This window comes from Primulina eburnea, chromosome 8 (assembly GCF_022965805.1).
Source record: "Primulina eburnea isolate SZY01 chromosome 8, ASM2296580v1, whole genome shotgun sequence".
Classification (NCBI taxonomy): Eukaryota; Viridiplantae; Streptophyta; class Magnoliopsida; order Lamiales; family Gesneriaceae; genus Primulina; species Primulina eburnea.
In genome coordinates this window covers 40,969,841-40,986,684 of record NC_133108.1, presented here as the reverse complement: position 1 = coordinate 40,986,684, position 16,844 = coordinate 40,969,841, and the positions used below count along the sequence as shown (strand labels likewise).

General features: G+C 36.9%; 2 protein-coding genes across 13 annotated transcripts in view; both read left to right on the top strand.

Annotated features, from left to right (window-relative positions):
• The window catches only part of LOC140839799 (protein SHOOT GRAVITROPISM 6-like), a 41,576-nt gene extending 28,166 nt beyond the window's left edge, over positions 1-13,410 (top strand). For 5 of the 12 annotated variants that reach the window (XM_073206745.1, XM_073206747.1, XM_073206748.1 and 2 more), the window contains 19 exons: positions 152-280; positions 398-472; positions 567-700; positions 812-884; positions 1,049-1,180; positions 1,531-1,712; positions 1,787-1,909; positions 1,999-2,059; positions 2,283-2,378; positions 2,841-2,941; positions 3,495-3,600; positions 4,275-4,388; positions 4,497-4,571; positions 10,691-10,789; positions 11,991-12,062; positions 12,145-12,230; positions 12,324-12,417; positions 12,628-12,735; positions 12,818-13,408. In XM_073206745.1, the coding sequence (XP_073062846.1) occupies positions 152-280; positions 398-472; positions 567-700; positions 812-884; positions 1,049-1,180; positions 1,531-1,712; positions 1,787-1,909; positions 1,999-2,059; positions 2,283-2,378; positions 2,841-2,941; positions 3,495-3,600; positions 4,275-4,388; positions 4,497-4,571; positions 10,691-10,789; positions 11,991-12,062; positions 12,145-12,230; positions 12,324-12,417; positions 12,628-12,735; positions 12,818-13,000 (2,043 nt within the window). In that variant the 3' untranslated portion in view covers positions 13,001-13,408. Of the gene's footprint in view, positions 1-151; positions 281-397; positions 473-566; positions 701-811; positions 885-1,048; positions 1,181-1,530; positions 1,713-1,786; positions 1,910-1,998; positions 2,060-2,282; positions 2,379-2,840; positions 2,942-3,494; positions 3,601-4,236; positions 4,395-4,496; positions 4,572-9,904; positions 10,193-10,690; positions 10,790-11,990; positions 12,063-12,144; positions 12,231-12,323; positions 12,418-12,627; positions 12,736-12,817 lie in introns of those variants that run through there. The other 7 variants (XM_073206741.1, XM_073206743.1, XM_073206742.1 and 4 more) reach the window with 5 other exon arrangements.
• LOC140839801 (uncharacterized) lies at positions 4,596-6,627 on the top strand. Its single transcript, XM_073206751.1, has 2 exons — positions 4,596-6,184; positions 6,505-6,627. Exons 1-2 carry the CDS (start codon positions 5,119-5,121, stop codon positions 6,537-6,539), a joined length of 1,101 nt encoding a protein of 366 aa, XP_073062852.1. The 5' UTR covers positions 4,596-5,118; the 3' UTR covers positions 6,540-6,627.
• Positions 13,411-16,844: the final 3,434 nt, after the last annotated feature.

Here is a 16,844-nt window from a genome sequence, read left to right as displayed (position 1 = left end):
CCCTCGGACACCGGGATTCCTCTATGTCCCCCCTTATCCTTTTTCACATGGCGCTATGTGGATATTTACCGTGTTCTGTGTGTTCTTCAATATGACTTCCATTTAAACCTTTTTTTGGGGGTGTTTTTTGACATTTTCTCCCAATTTGCAGATTATTAATTTATTTTTCAGTATATCTCTTTCATTACCAAGGTCTACAAACTCTATTCTTGGACTTGATATTGAATCGTGTTATAGTGCTTTGTCTGCATTAGAGGATGTTATTGCTATCTTAAGGAGTGTAAGTCACCTCTTTACTCTCTTATTTCTTGCTTGATTATTTTTTTAACTTCTTTAAAAAATCAGAAAGGAAAAATGAATTTTTTTAATCTTTTATAATCTCCTTTTATGTACATAGGATGCTTCACTTGATCCATCAGAGGTATTTAACAGGATTGTTTCCTCTGTATGTATATTATTTTCCAAAGATGAGGTAAGTGTTCCAAAATGTAAACTCTGAGACATCCTTTACCCTTTTCTGATAGTTAAAGATATAATCTCTTTTTTTCTCCATTGGTTATATACAGCTTGTTGCTGCACTACATGTTTCCTCAACAGCTATCTGTGACAAAATCAGGCTATCTGCGGAAGGGGCAGTTCAAGCTGTGACCGAGTTCATCACAAAGAGGGGAAATGAGCTGAGCGAGGTTGATATCTCAAGGTTGTACACGATTTGGGATCAAATTTGATTTTGTTTTACATGCAATTATATGTTTTGCTTTCACATCGAATGCATCTGTTATTAACTGTATATTTTCGTACTTGTGAACAGGACCACACAGTCTTTGCTCTCTGCTGCAATTCATGTAACTGAGAAATACCTACGTCACGAAACTCTTAATGTTGTATCCTTCTTATTTATCTCAATCTGCTGATGGTGTTGGACTGTTTGAAAATTTTATTTTGTGATTATTGTTACTGGTTATCCTGTTGGACTTCGAAAGCTGAAGTGATTTATATGAAACCCAATCAGTTCTATGGCCTTGATGAATTTCTTTAATGTTGAAAGATATCCTCTCTTGCTGAGAAAACCAGCTCAAGAATTGTTTTCAATGAAGTCTTGGTTGCTGCCGAGAGAGATATAGCCACCAAAGATGTATCTAGACTACGTGGTGGCTGGCCAATCCAGGATGCATTTTATGTGAGTTTGTACATTGGTATTAGATTCATATCATTTGGTGATCTATTGGTTATATTCTAACGTTTGTTTGCACCTCTGTCTGATATGGTCTGAACGAGCTATTAGAGTGGGTGTGTTACCAAGTGTTTTGAGTTCTTAGCAAGAAAAGTGTGTTTCAAAGTACTGAAATTTTGAGTTCATTTCTTGATTCACATTTGCTAATGTTCAATATCATTTCTTCATATGTTCCTTAGATCTGATTCATATTGGTTGATGCCGTTATCCTTTTTGATTCTTGAATTAACAGTTTTTTGACAGTGCGTGGACTTTTTTGGTTATATCTTATTATCTGCTTTCTTTGGTTGTATTAGGTGTTTTCCCAGCATTCAGTACTTGCATATTCATTCCTGGAGCATTTAACTTCTATTCTGAATCAGACATCTATCTTTCAAGGTGACTCTAGGAAGGGAGAAAATTCCAACAGGTTTGGGGAAGGTCATTTGGATGATAATATGTTGAACGCTGCTGTTATAGCACTTACAGCATTCTTCAGGTTTATTTTGTACTGTGTGATTATGTTTTCCCTATGCCTCTGGGACGATCAACAGTTAATTGTTCCATATGCAGAGGTGGTGGTAAAGTTGGAAAAAGGGCCGTCGAGCAAAACTATGGTTCTGTCGTTGCAACCCTGGTGCTTCACTTGGGAAGTTGTCAAAATTTAGCGAATGCTGGTCAGCAGGAGCCACTACGGTATTTAAAACCATATTCTTCCAACACACTTGCAATCCAACTGGAATTAAAAGGTTCTTGTTTACTGACCTCCTTTATTTGGTTGTCAGCACACTTCTGGGTGCATTCAATGCATTCTGTGAATGCGTTGGCGATCTGGAGATGGGAAAGGTATGCGAGCCTTGGTTTAGTTGTGGTTTTATGGAAACCACCCTTCATAATTCATAAATTACTCCTAGATGTGAACAATTTGGTCTATTTATGCTAGAGGGAGATGCAAACTTAATCTTTTTATACCAAAATGTATCTTTTATATCTCATGGGAGGTAGATGTAATTTTCATAAAACATTTTATATCTGAGTTTGAACACGTAGAAGCGCATTTATTTTGCAGATTCTGGCTAGAAACAGAGAACAAAATGAAGAGGAGGCATGGATTGCTCTCATCGGGGACCTGGCTGGGTGTATTTCAATAAAAAGGCCGAAAGAGGTAGACATTTAACTATCAGTTCCAGTTTTGTAATGATTGAAGTGGACAAGCAACTTCATATCAACAGTTAAATATTCTTCTATGTGAGGTTTTCATACTTAAGCAACCTTTTCTGTGTCTAAGAAAATGGGATCAAGTTTATTTTTGCACTTAGAATGAAATTGATCACACTAAGAACTACGATAGCTGAAGGAGCATGTTAATCTCTATTTGATTTTTCAATTGTGGTATCACGGAGATCGAAATATATTATTAACTGCTAATTAGATCTGTTTGCTTGCTGTTTTTTAACCTTTTATAGTACATGTTTTCACAAAATTTATAGGAATGATAATATTTGAGTACGTGTATAAGACTATTGGAACGGCAATCTTGGAGTGTACATGTGTATAAGCTGATGCTATTGTTTGCATGATTCTTAAATTTTATATCCGTCTTACCTTCCCTTGTCGTCACTATTAGGTCTCTGCAATATGTTTGATTCTCAGCAAATCCTTAGACCAGCCATACAGATTTTTGAGGGAAGCCGCCGCCGCTGCGTTGTCGGAGTTTGTGAGGTTTAGGTATACTTAGAATTTTACGCTCTTCATTTTTTTAGGACACATTAGCGTCCCCTTTTTAAAGGCGGTGGTTTGTGTAATATTTCTGGAAGTTGTGTGATGGATGCAAATGATTTTTATAGTGTTGAGTGATCATTATGTTTAAAAAAGTTGATGTGACGTGTAAAATGATCAGTTGTTTGGGAAAGTGTGAAATAAGGAAAGTGATGTTAAGCAAAGTTTCTCAAAATTGTATTGTGAAATGAAAATTTCATTCCGAGGAACTCACCAAATAGAAACTTTGCCGTTTAGCTTATATTCTTGACAAATATATTCGTTTTATTTTATTACCAATGTTAGTAGTATTTGGAGGTAATCCAAGTAATTTGTATCGATGAACAACACCTATTTAGATTTTTAAAACCTAAAGTTTCCAATATAACGTAATCAATTCTAATTTATTTTATATTTTTTTATAAAATTAGGGATTACTCAGTGCTACTGATTTTGTTATTTGTTAGTTCAAGCTGAAGTTAACTACAGTTCATTCATGTGGTCGTGGTTTTTCATTATACAGTGATTGCATTGGTCCTATATTGGAGAACATGGTTGAAGGACTGTGTCGACATGTTTCTAATGATTCCCCAACTGTTAGACGCCTAAGTTTGAGAGGACTTGTCCAGGTAGTTCAACATATTTCTAAACTCGATGGTGCATGCTGCTGTTTTGACTACATCCTTTTTTTTTGTCCGAAAATTGTTTACATGTTGATTGACTTTTTTTAATCTAATCCATTTTGAGTGCATATTCCATAACTATATCTGGAAAATCGGAGTAGTTTGAAACTACATTCTGCTGCTGACAACTGATGGGGGAAAAACACCATTCTTTTCATAAATTTTCTCAGTTCACTCTCTTAGGTATTACCCCTACTTTCCTCATAATCTACTGCAGCAATATACATCAACCTCTAGCCAAGGTTCCTCATGAATTATAGTGCGCCTTGCTTCAATAAGGCGTGCGTCTCTGGCTCCAGGACCTTTTTGAACCTTGCACTTGTTACAACTTACAACTATGATATACATAGAAAATTATTCAAGTTATTTTAGTGAGTTAAATTTGGGTAGAAATGAACCTTTAGTTGACACATTCCAGTGAGGTGATGCGTACACAAGAAATAGCACAAGTATCAAAGAACATTATGGTCCAAATAATGGATAATCACAAAAAACACCTCATGATTCAGTGTCATTAGATTATTCAATATCCAAACTATTTTTATGAACTTATCAATATGTAGTTAATGTCCTTATGTGTAGGTAGACCATGTTATTTGTTCTCTCTGTCTGCCTTGCAGATGCCACCAGTCCATGTTGTCCAGTATACCACTCAAATTCTGAGTGTCATAGTTGCTTTGCTGGATGATCTAGATGAATCAGTTCAGCTTACTGCTGTCTCATGTTTGCTCACGGTGATTTTTTATGATATTCTTTACACTATTCATTCCCCTGGCTATGGAAAAAGAACTTACTTTGATCTTTATGTATGCATATTTATCACGCCGATATTACCTTCGTAGGTTCTTGGATCACCTTCCATTGATGCGGTGGATCCCATTTTGCTGAACCTATCTGTTCGGCTTCGCAATCTTCAAGTAAGTTCCTCGCAGAGCCATTATTATACTCTTTGTTGCAGTAGATTTAGTGTTAGAATTATTAGTTGTTTGATTTGTTAATTAGTTGTCATCTTATCTAGATGATTTTGTATCGGTTGTCATCTTATCTATTTAGTTTATCTAGTTGGTTGTTAGGCAGTTCCTAAGTTCTTGCTCGGTTTGTATTTCAGTTTCATCCTATCTCTTGTACTATAAAGCTGTGGCTTCCCCTTCAATAATAATAAGTGAATTATATTACTTAAACCTACATGGTATCAGAGCCCGAGTTTCACCGTTATGTGTTGGACTGCCTATAATTAGGCCACCCATTCTGCCCATAATTGGGTTATTTGTAAACTCCACGCTCCAGATGTTCATTCCTGGGCGTGACAGGGGTGTGTTAATTGTCTCACATCGGTTTGATAAATAACCTTTGAGTGACATATATTGGCTTGGACAATCCTCCCCTTTGAGCTAGCTTTTGGGGTTGAGTTAGGTCCAAGTTCCAATCTTAACATGGTATCAGAATCAGGTTCAATCCTCTCCCATGGCCGCGAATACTGGCAATAAAGGGGTAACCTTTGGCTCATTCGGATTAACATCTGAGACCGAAGTAACCTCAAGAAATACTTCTCCTACCTCTATACACGACATGACATCCAGTTCAATTCAAATTACTGTCCATCGGTTCAATGGTCAGAATTTTCTGGAGTGGTCTCAATACGTGAAATTGGCAGTTGATGGCCGAGGGAAACTAGGGTATCTGACCGGAGAAACAACCATACCAGCAGAAACAGAGCCCACCTTCAAGACATGGAGATCGGAGAACTCTCTGGTCATGGCGTGGCTTCTCAATTCAATGGAACTCTCCATTGCCAAACCTCACATGTTTATGAAGACTGCGAAAGAGGTGTGGGACTCAATCAGAGAGACCTATTCTGACTCTGAGAATTCTTCCCAGATTTTTGAGTTAAAGACTAAACTCTGGAACCTGAAACAACATGATAGGGATGTTACAATCTACTACAACGAGATGGTGGCCCTGTGGCAGGAACTAGACCAACACTATGATGATGTGTGGGAAAGCAAGGAGGACTTTGCAAGGCAGAAGAAGAGGGAAGAAAATGACCGTGTCTATGTATTCCTGGCTGGAATGAATCACGACTTGGATGAAGTCAAGGGGAGAATACTTGGTCGAAGACCTCTTCCCTCAATCAGAGAAGTCTTCTCTGAGATTCGCCAAGAAGAAAGCAGAAAAAAGGTTATGAATAACCAGGTGATACATGAGACTAATGGAGGGTCCCCAAATGATACATCTGCCCTTGTATCCCGCGGTACTGATCCAGGATACAACCTCGAGAAGAAGAAAAAACCATGGTGTGACCATTGCAAAAAGGCGTGGCATACCCGTGAGACATGTTGGAAACTTCATGGCAAGCCAGCTGACTGGAAGAAGCGTCCCGAGAGAGCCCTACAAGCCACTTCTGAATCAACACAAGGGACATCAACCAACTCTGAACAGCTTCCGTTCACTAAGGACCAAATAGATCAGCTTCTCAGGTTACTTCAACCACCGAATCCAACACTTTCCAACTGTATCCTTGCTCAAAATGGTAAAGTACCTGGTATGTCTCTCTTATGCTCTCAGCCTGATTGTACCTGGATCATAGATTCAGGTGCCACTGACCATATGACCGGGTCCTCTATATTTTTTTCTACCTATAAACCATGCGCAGGAAATAGGAAAGTTCGGATTGCAGATGGCTCCCTCACTCCTATTGCAGGAATGGGAGACATTAAGCTGTCACCCACCATAACCTTACTAAATGTTCTCCATGTCCCAAAATTGTCATGTAGCCTTATCTCAATAAGTAAACTAACCCGTGAACTACAATGCCAAGCTAAATTTAATGATTCTTATTGTGACTTTCAGGATGTGGCCTCGGGGAAGATGATTGGCAATGCTAGAGAATGCGGTGGTCTCTATATTCTCGATGGAGCGACCGACTCGCGTAAACTTGCTCAGGCGTTTTCCGGGTTGAAAACTACCTTTATTGATTCGAATAATGAGATTTATTTATGGCATTCCCGTTTAGGACACCCTAGTTTCAATTATATGCAACATTTGTTTCCCAAATTATTTTTGAATAAAAATCCCTCTATGTTTAAATGTGAAATTTGTGCCTTGGCTAAACATCACAGATCCTTTTATCCTCCAAGACACTATCAACCGAGCAGACCCTTCTCACTAGTCCATAGTGATGTTTGGGGTCCCTCTCGTGTCACTAGCTGTTTTGGTAAACGTTGGTTTGTAACATTCATAGATGATCATACTCGTGCTTGTTGGGTGTTTTTATTATCAGAAAAATCAGAAGTCGAGACTGTTTTTAAACACTTCAACCATATGGTTAACACTCAGTTTCAAACAAATGTGCAAATGTTAAGGAATGACAATGGAGGAGAGTATTTTAAAGGAATTTTAGGGCATTTTTTTAAAGAGAAGGGCATTATTCTACAAAGTTCATGCACTGATAGTCCACAACAAAATGGTGTGGCAGAAAGGAAAAATAGGCACATTTTGGAAATCACTCGTGCTCTCCTATTCACCAATAAGGTCCCTAAATACTTGTGGGGAGAAGCAGTCTTGACTGCAGTATATTTGATGAATAGGTTGCCCTCTAAAGTGTTGAATTTTCAGACCCCTCTTGATAAACTTAAGGAACACTTTCCAAACTCGAAATTATTTTCAAATCCCCTTACCTTGCGCACGTTTGGCTGTACTGTGTTTGTTCGAAATTTGGATAGGAACATGAGTAAGTTAGATCCTAAGGCAAAAAATGTGTCTTCGTAGGGTATGGCTCGACGAAAAAGGGTTATAAGTGTTTTGATCCAATGTCCAAAAAAATGTATACTTCTTTCGACGGAGCATTTTTTGAAGATAGATCATATTTTGGGAATCATCTTCAGGGGGAGTTCAAAGGTGTTGAAGATTCGGAAATATATTCGGAAATGTTTCCCTTTACCACTACTTCAAACCAAAACAATTCTGAACATAATAAAGGGACTACCAACTCTAAAGGGACTACCAACTCTCTAGAACAAAACCCTATAAACCTGGTTGAAAATTCCACATCATATAAGGAGTCTAATACCCCTCCTTCCACTCCTAACATGGATAAACAGCATAATCATGACATTGGGCCTAATGGTCAAAATAATTCTCATGATAGTTCTCCGATCAATAATAATCAACAAGGAAAATTCTACGAGCAAGTCTACCAGAGAAGAATTCCAAATCAAGAAGTTAGAGACAACATAACCTCTTCATCCTCAAGCATCTGACCAAGAGCCATCTCCTGGAGGTAAGGTCTCAAATCTTCTTGATCTCCCAATTGCCCTTAGAAAAGAAAAGAGGTCTTGTGCTAAATACCCCGTATCTAACTTTGTTACCTACAATAGATTGTCCCCAAAATTCTCAAATTTTTTAGGAAATGTTTCCTCTGTTCACATACCAAACAACATACAAGAGGCCCTAGAAAGTCCTAAGTGGAAGAAAGCTGTTTATGAGGAGATTGGTGCCCTTGAGAAGAATCAGACATGGGCAATGGAGAGTCTGCCTAAAGGAAAAACAACAGTGGGATGCAAGTGGGTTTTTACACCCAAATTCAATGCCGATGGAACCCTTGAGAGGTACAAGGCACGGCTGGTTGCAAAGGGGTTCACTCAAACCTACGGTATTGATTATTCAGAGACATTTGCTCCAGTTGCTATGATGAATACAGTCCAGATCCTGTTGTCGATTGCAGTCAATCTAGACTGGCCTTTACAGCAGCTTGATGTAAAGAATGCCTTCCTAAATGGTAACCTAGACGAAGAAGTATTCATGGATCCTCCTCCTGGCTTTGAAACTAAATTCGGGACCAAGGTATGCAAGCTACAAAAGGCCCTATATGGACTTAAACAGTCCCCAAGGGCATGGTTTGGCAGATTCACAAGTTTTGTTCTGAATCAAGGATACTTACAAGCTCAATCCGATCATACTATGTTCATGAAGTTCTCAGGTTCAAAAATCTCAATTTTAATTGTCTATGTGGATGATATTATTCTCACAGGTGATGACAGAGAGGAAATGAGCTCACTAAAAACCAGACTATCCAAAGAATTCGAAATCAAAGACCTAGGAGGACTAAAGTACTTCCTAGCCATGGAATTCGCACGGTCTGAGAAGGGTCTTGTTGTTTCTTAGCGCAAGTATATACTCGATCTCCTGGAGGAAACTGGTATGAGTGGATGTAAACCAACAGATACTCCTTTTGATGCTAACAAGAAACTTGGCGAGATGAACTGCAAAACTCCAGCCGATATGCATCAGTATCAGAGGCTAGTTGGCAAACTGATTTACCTCTCTCATACTCGACCCGACATAGCGTTTGCGGTTAGCCTCGTTAGTCAATTTATGCACGCACCATCTAGAGATCATCTTGAAGCAGTAAATAGGATCTTAAGGTACCTGAAGAGGTGCCCTGGCAAAGGACTTTGTTTCAAGAAAAGTGACAGCAGGAATGTGGTGGTGTATACCGATGCTGATTGGGCTGGTTCTGTGACAGATAGGAAGTCTACATCAAGTTATTGCACGTTCTTATGGGGAAACCTAGTCACATGGAGAAGCAAAAAGCAGAGTGTGGTAGCACGTAGTAGTGCAGAGGCTGAGTTTAGAGCAATGGCTAATGGTATAACTGAAGTTTTGTGGGCTTATCGTGTTATGAAAGATTCGAAGCTGGAGTTTACATTACCGATCAGATTATACTGTGACAGTAAGGCAGCAATTAGTATAGCTCACAATCCAGTTCAGCATGACCGAACTAAACATATTGAAGTAGACAGGCACTTCATAAAGGAGAAACTGGATCAAGGTCTGATATGCACACCTTTTGTTCCTTCCTCAGCACAGGTGGCTGATATCTTCACAAAGGGTTTGTTCAAACCAGTGTTCGAGGGCCTTGTAAGCAAGTTGGGCATGCTTGATATCTACGCACCAACTTGAGGGGGAGTGTTAGAATTATTAGTTGTTTGATTTGTTAATTAGTTGTCATCTTATCTAGATGATTTTGTATCGGTTGTCATCTTATCTATTTAGTTTATCTAGTTGGTTGTTAGGCAGTTCCTAAGTTCTTGCTCGGTTTGTATTTCTGTTTCATCCTATCTCTTGTACTATAAAGCTGCGGCTTCCCCTTCAATAATAATAAGTGAATTATATTACTTAAACCTACATTTAGTGGGGAGTTCTCGATTTTCATCTGGTCATTTGAGAGTTATTATACTCTTTGTCGCAGAGCCATTATTATACTCTTTAGCACACCAAAAGAATATAATATCCAAACATCACTAGGTGATCCTGGAAGAAATACGTAGATATGAGCATCCTATCCGATCCATCCTGTATAGAACTTTGATGCTCCTGGGAAGCATATCTTCTCAAATAAATGAAATCATTTTTCTTCTAAGGCTGCATTTTCTGGTGCATCACGGCAGTGTTTCCCTTTCCCGATATGTGTAAGATAGTTGGACTGGAAATTCTAGAAGAATGGAGTGAATTCTTGTCCGGCAGTGATTTAGTTTCCTGTCCAAATGATACGAGACAAGCAAATCTGATTCGAGGTAGATTGAAAAACAATGATGTTGGGGGCAAAATTCCAAACTGATCATGGTAGGTGTCAGTTTAGCCCCAAGATTAGAACACGTGACGAGACAAGCAAATCTTATTCGAGGTAGATTAAAAAACAATGATGTTGGGGGCAAAATTCCAAACTGATCATGGTAGGTGTCAGTTTAGCCCCAAGATTAGAACACGTGATGATGCTGTGGCAGTGCTCAGAAGATTGATGCTATTGTTATTGAACTTCGAGTTCTGGTTACCAATTGGTTGAACCAAAACGCAGAGCTTTAATTGCTTTTTTTGCCTTTATTTCCTCATATTATTTTGCCTTCAAATGTTCAAATTCAGTTTATGCTGTTCTTTTGGATTAATTGGGAGTCAAAATCAATCGTTAAGTTTGATCTTCTACTTGGTCATAAGCCTATCAGTTTACTGTTTATATGGATTCCTTTTCTTTTTACAGATATGCATGAATGCTGAAATCAGAGCCAATGCATTTTCAGCATTTGGAGCACTGAGCAGCTATGGGTATGGGACGCAGCATGACGCATTCCTTGAGCAGGTTTTTTAATCACTGTGATCTTGTATCGTAGCCCATTTTCATTCAGCTATTCTTTAAAATGTTAAAATTTTTGTTATCTTGATTTTTTCAATTTAGTTAATTGGTTTTTACAAATTTGAAAATTAATATTACGTTAACCCATAAGCAGACCAATCATAAAATTACAACTTTGAAAAATTATATTACGTTAACCCTTGAGCAAACCAATTAGAAAATATACTCAAAACTTGGACAACATATGCTCTGAATTCAGCAAATATACTGATTATTTTTTGCATTATTCTTTAACAATAAATTTGTCATTATAATCGGGTTGGTTTTAGGGATCTTTTCTTGGGGGGAATTGAATTAGGGGTTCAACAGCAAGGCCTTGTTTGGAAGTTTCTCATGAAATATTTTGGGGAAACAAAATTTATGTCTTTTTAGATAAATTGAAATGTTACTGTGGATGTCAAATCATATCAGAAATTTTTCACTAGTAAATTTTTAATTATTATATTTGGGTTAAAATATGATATAATATAATACCCGTAGATATTTTTAGAAGGGATGAAAAACTGAGTTAAATCAATGCGAAAAGGGGCGAAAATGTTTGTAGACAGAAAATGGAAACAGACGACAATATTTGATTGTGTTTTTATGGTTGGAAAATTGTTCTCAGAAAACAAAAAACAAATTTTGAAAAGTAATTTTCAAACTTCTACTATGGCTGAATCATAGATTACGGAAAGCGAGATACACTTACCGGATGGCTGGCATATGGATGTTTAATTGGAGCGAATCCTTTCGATGTTTTCCAAAGTGGTGGCCTCACAGCAACATCACCCCTTCTCCCATACATTAATAATCACTGAAGGCCCGGAAAGACAATGAGCAGGGAACAAATGCAAAACATTAACTTAATAATCATCCGACATCTCTTTCTGTTGGTATTGGTATTAGATGGGCTAGCTAGGATGGAATTCTATTGTGTTTATTGTTTGTGAATGCATAGTTCATTTTTATTTTGGAAGTAAACCTATATCACAATTCTCCCCTTTTATTATTTTCTCGTCTTTAGTGTCTTCATCATCTTGCGTCTTTTAGGTTGTTGAAACCAGATTTTTTTTTTGTATTTCTTGTTTACTCTTTTGCTGATTCCAAAGCTTCTCTTTGACATGATCAATTCAAGGTGCAAATAAAAGACTATTTACTTTTCCAGGTTCATGCAACCTTTCCACGTCTAGTGTTACATCTTCATGATGATGATCTTGGGGTACGACGAGCTTGCCGGGTAATAATCCGTCACAGTTCTTTTGCTATATTGTCTATCTTATGCAGGGAAAGATCGTGAATCACTTTACTTTTCCTCACAGAACACTTTCAAATCCGTTGTTCCTCTGTTGGAATTTGATGGTATGGCTGCTCTTGTCAACACTCATCGTTTTAGTTCTGATCATCGGTATGTACCAACATATCCACACCAAGGATTTTTTAGTTTTTGTCTTTCCTTGTTTGTATAAATACCACTCTTTTGTGCATCTTACCACATCAGAAGTGACTACGAAGATTTCCTGAGAGACTTGGCTAAGCAATTTACTCAGCGTATGCCTTCCTGGGTTGATGCATACATGGCTTCAATAATACAGGTCCACATTTTTCTACGAGAGTTTTTGCTCATGCACATCTTATGCGTGATTATGGATGACAGAAACGGGAAGAGAAGAAAACATGCGGTTGATTTTTATTCTGCATTTTAAAAATCATGTTCTTAAGAAGATTTTTTCATCCGTAAGAGTTGTGAAATTCCATGATATCAATAATAGAATTTTTTTGCTGGTCACGTCATTGATGTGCAGGCTTTTGAAGCTCCTTGGCCGGTAATACAAGCCAACGCTATTTATTTGTGTTGCAGTGTCATTTCGGTTTCAAATGATCAGCATATTTCCTCCATTTACCACAGCCAGGTTGTCATTTGAATACACTCTGTTGATTATGTTGAAATGCAGCAAAATTTTTTATTAAAACATTTCGTGTCGTCTTTCTTAGGTGTTCGGAATATTGGTTGGAAAGATAAGCCAGTCATCTGACGCAATTGTTAGAGCTACATGTTCCTTGGCCCTTGGTTTATTACTGAAGTCAACGTATCCAAGTTCATGGAAAGTTGCTCGGCTCGATCCAGGGAACTCTATCCTAGCGGGAAGTGAGTCTGATTCTTCTAGGAGGACTTGAAATGGTACTGGTTTGCCTAGGCATAGAGGTTTTGACAAGAAGAGGAGAAGAATTGATGACATCTTAACTAGAACCATTCACCCCCATTGAATGTGCCACACGAAATATGGTTCTTGGATCTGCAGCGTCATCGGTAACATTCCTTCACCAAGTAGTACGAGGAGCAGTGCTTTGTTGATGAAGATGGCTCGAATGTGTATATAGATGCGAGCTGGTAATTTTTGTGTGAGTGCGTGTAACTAAAGCCCTCTGTATATTATGTCATGTAGATAGATACTGGTTGTGTATATTTCGTTGCGCACAAGACACTATCTTGTGTAATTTCCCAGCATCTAAATTGTATGCAAACGAACAGCCTTGTAGTTCTTACAAGTACTTTTTGCTGTTGTGCATGAGTCCTATAGTTCTGTTTTACGTGCTAGCTTGGAAACGCTACTCATTCGGCGAATAGGGTTTTGACCCGCCGTTGAGACAATTCTAGGTGTTGTATGAGTATTAAATACAATAAAAACCACGCGTATTATTCATCCGACAATACATGCTACGTATAAGTTAATTATTTTTGGTAAAACTAGTAAATATGACGTCTAACGATTTCATATTTTATATCATCTAGTGTTTTAGATGAACGTTTTTCTAGTATGTCTTTGTATCTTGACGATCAAAAAAGAGATATATTATAGAGTAAGTCTTTTGTGATACGGTATCACGAATCTTTATTTGTGAGACGGGTTATTTTTACTGATATTCACAATAAAAAATAATACTCTTAGCATAAAAGTAATATTTTTTCATGGATGACCTAAATAAAAAATATGTATCACAAATTACGATCCGTGAGACCGTCTCATACAAGTTTTTGTCTATATTATATTGTTTTCAACAAAAAAATATTCGAACATAATGACAATAAAAAAAATATAAAAAAAATATGACATAATATTACTTGTTACGTACAAGAAGTTGTCGTTAAGAGATGTCTGAGTTAGTGGAATAGATGAATATTCGATTTTTCTACACACATTTTCGGGCGAGCATGTTACATATTATTTGCCTAACGCTATTTACATGGCTAGCATGATTTGTACGTTATAGTGTTAGTACGAGGATTTATCTAATACATATCAATTGGTAGTGAATGTTTGTTCACATGTCATTAAAAAAATATTACAAGAAGTTGCACCAATATTAACTTCAAACTTATATTTGTATTAATATAGGTATCATATTTTTACTTTACGAATGTCATCGTCAAAGGCCACTCAATATTAACTTCAACTATATATTTTGGCATCTCAAAATAATTGGATATGAGTATTTAGGAGGTGAAATCAAATATTTGTAGACTCGAATTAGGTACTCTTTGTACCAATTTATGTATCATTTTTTTTTTACTTCACAAATTACATCATCAAAAGCCACTCAATATCAACTTCAAACTATATTTTTTGATATCACAAAATAATCGAATTTGAGTATGTAAAGGGTAATGTGGAATCAAATTACGTATTATTTTTACCAAATAAAGTATCATATTTATACTTCACGAATCTCATCATCAAAGATCACTCAATATTAACTTCAAAATAGATATAGTGAAATCCTCAAATAATCAAATTTGAGTCTTTAAAGGGTAAAATTAGATATATGTGTACTCAAATTAGGTATTGTTTTTATTAATTTAATTATCTCGTTTTTTCTTCCCTACGTATGCAATGAATCCAAGAATCAATAGAATTGCTTAATGTGCAAACTTCAAGTTCGTCGCCTCCATTCGAACAAATTTCTTCATCGAAAGCATACCTACATTTTAAAAAGAAATCAATAGAATACATGAGTAACCAACTCAATTTTCGTTTAACGACAATTCAACTTCCACTATAAACTCTAGCTCATATTTTAAATATAATTAATTAACTAATATACACGATTAAACTTAAAAAATAATAGGTTCATGAGAACTCATTGAAGGATAAATCAAGGTGAACAAGATTTGAAAGATTTCCAATGAGACTATTTTGTCAAGAAAATCATCAAATACTTGAAAAACATGACATTTGAACAACATAGTTAAACTTGAAGCATAAATTCAAAATAATCAAACACATAAAAAAAATGATCCGTGAAAAGCATACTCAAACTAGAAGTATAAACTCAAAATAAAAACTTCATATTTCAACAATTTCAAATTCAAAATCGTCCAAGTATATTCGATTTTTGAGTTGTGGATTCGAAATTTAAATAAAAAAGAACGAGGATGCCAACCACCTTACACTGCTGAGCTTAACCTTGAATAGCATTTTTTGACAATACGATGGATGAAACGATGGACATGATTCGGGAAGGGGCCGATGAGATTGTTTGATAGATAATACGATTATTTGGGTAAATGGGTATAAGATTTATATTTAATAAATATGTAAATATTAAGCATTGCTAGAGGGATTTTACCTCAATTTTCCCTTATATTTTCTAGGGTAAATTGTAGATAAATCCCTACTACCCAACCAAACTTTATTTCAACTCTCTAAACCTAAAAAACTTTGTTCCAACTCCCTATAAGTTTAAAAAAGACAAATATACCCCTTATTCTTGTTTTGATTTTAATTGATCCTCCGCGCTTTCAAAAATGGTATCACCAAAAGATGGTGGTAACCAACCTCCTGAAGTTCGTCTACTAGAACTTGGTTGTTGTTCTAGTTTCTGAATTCTTGTTTGAATATCCTTTAAGTAGTAGATCTGAAGATGAACAGAGCAGTAGGGGAAACCCCACCTGCTATAACCTGGTCATCCTCTCAAACACCACCAAGAGAAAGTGTGTGATCTCAAGATGAAAACATGAGAGAATCTCAATCTGATTTCCATACTGGTGGAGGATCACACCCAGCAGGGACAAGGGCAAGGAGAAACCAGATTCCTTTGCACCAAACACCCTACGGGAAAACTGTTTTAGATCCTATATATCCTTACGGGGTTATGCTTAACCTTGATGTATTAGACTTCAAAAACAGAGAAGATCTCATAGATGATTGGACATCTGCTATGAGAATTGCAGCATGAACACTCGATCTCAACAAAGAAGGATTCATTAAACTTTTGGAAATGAGTCTTATGGGATCGGTAAAAATTGTTTGGGACATGACTTCATTAGATATGAAGGAGTCAATCCTAGCCGGAGAATCTCTTAGTGAGATCGCTGGGAAAATGGCTACCCTATTTAAAGCACATTTTATAGGGGTAGACTATTTTAATAGTCAAGATACAGAGAAGAAGAAATATACTCAAGCTTTGTATAGTCTTGAATTACATGACATATGTTTAGTGGATGAATACATTATGTTATTCACTAAATATAGATGGATTTCAGGAGTTGAAGAAGATATAGCTATGCAGCTTTTCTTCGCAAAAATGCCAAGCCCTTGGAGAGAAATGCTCATAAGGGAATATGTACCTGGCAATCCAGATACGTTGGCAAGAAGAGCCTCTTTCCTTAAAGGAAAACTGGCAGAATGGTGTCACATGGCAGCATTACAAAAGAATTACAAACGCTTAAGGGGTATCAACAAAAGAACTCCTTTGTGTTGTAAGGAAAATGATCTTCCAACAATTATTGGAAGTAAACCACAGAAGCATAAAAGGAAAAGTTTTAGGACTCATCCTTATGCACGAAGTGGAAGAAATTCTTGGAAACCAAGAACCGTATGGTCTAGACAGAAAGCCAGATCTTATAAATCTGGACAAAGAAGCGGACCATCAAGGAGTAGGATATCATCCCAAGCATCGAATTCATCTCGAAGCACAGGAAGAACACCTACAAAGAAAACTTTCAGAAGAGCTCATACGC

Coding starts and splice junctions, on each gene's coding strand:
- LOC140839801 (XM_073206751.1), top strand. CDS start 5,119: ATGGCCGCGAATACTGGCAATAAAGGGGTAACCTTTGGCTCATTCGGA. Junction 6,185..6,504: donor CTGTATCCTTGCTCAAAATG/GTAAAGTACCTG, acceptor TGTGACTTTCAG/GATGTGGCCTCGGGGAAGAT.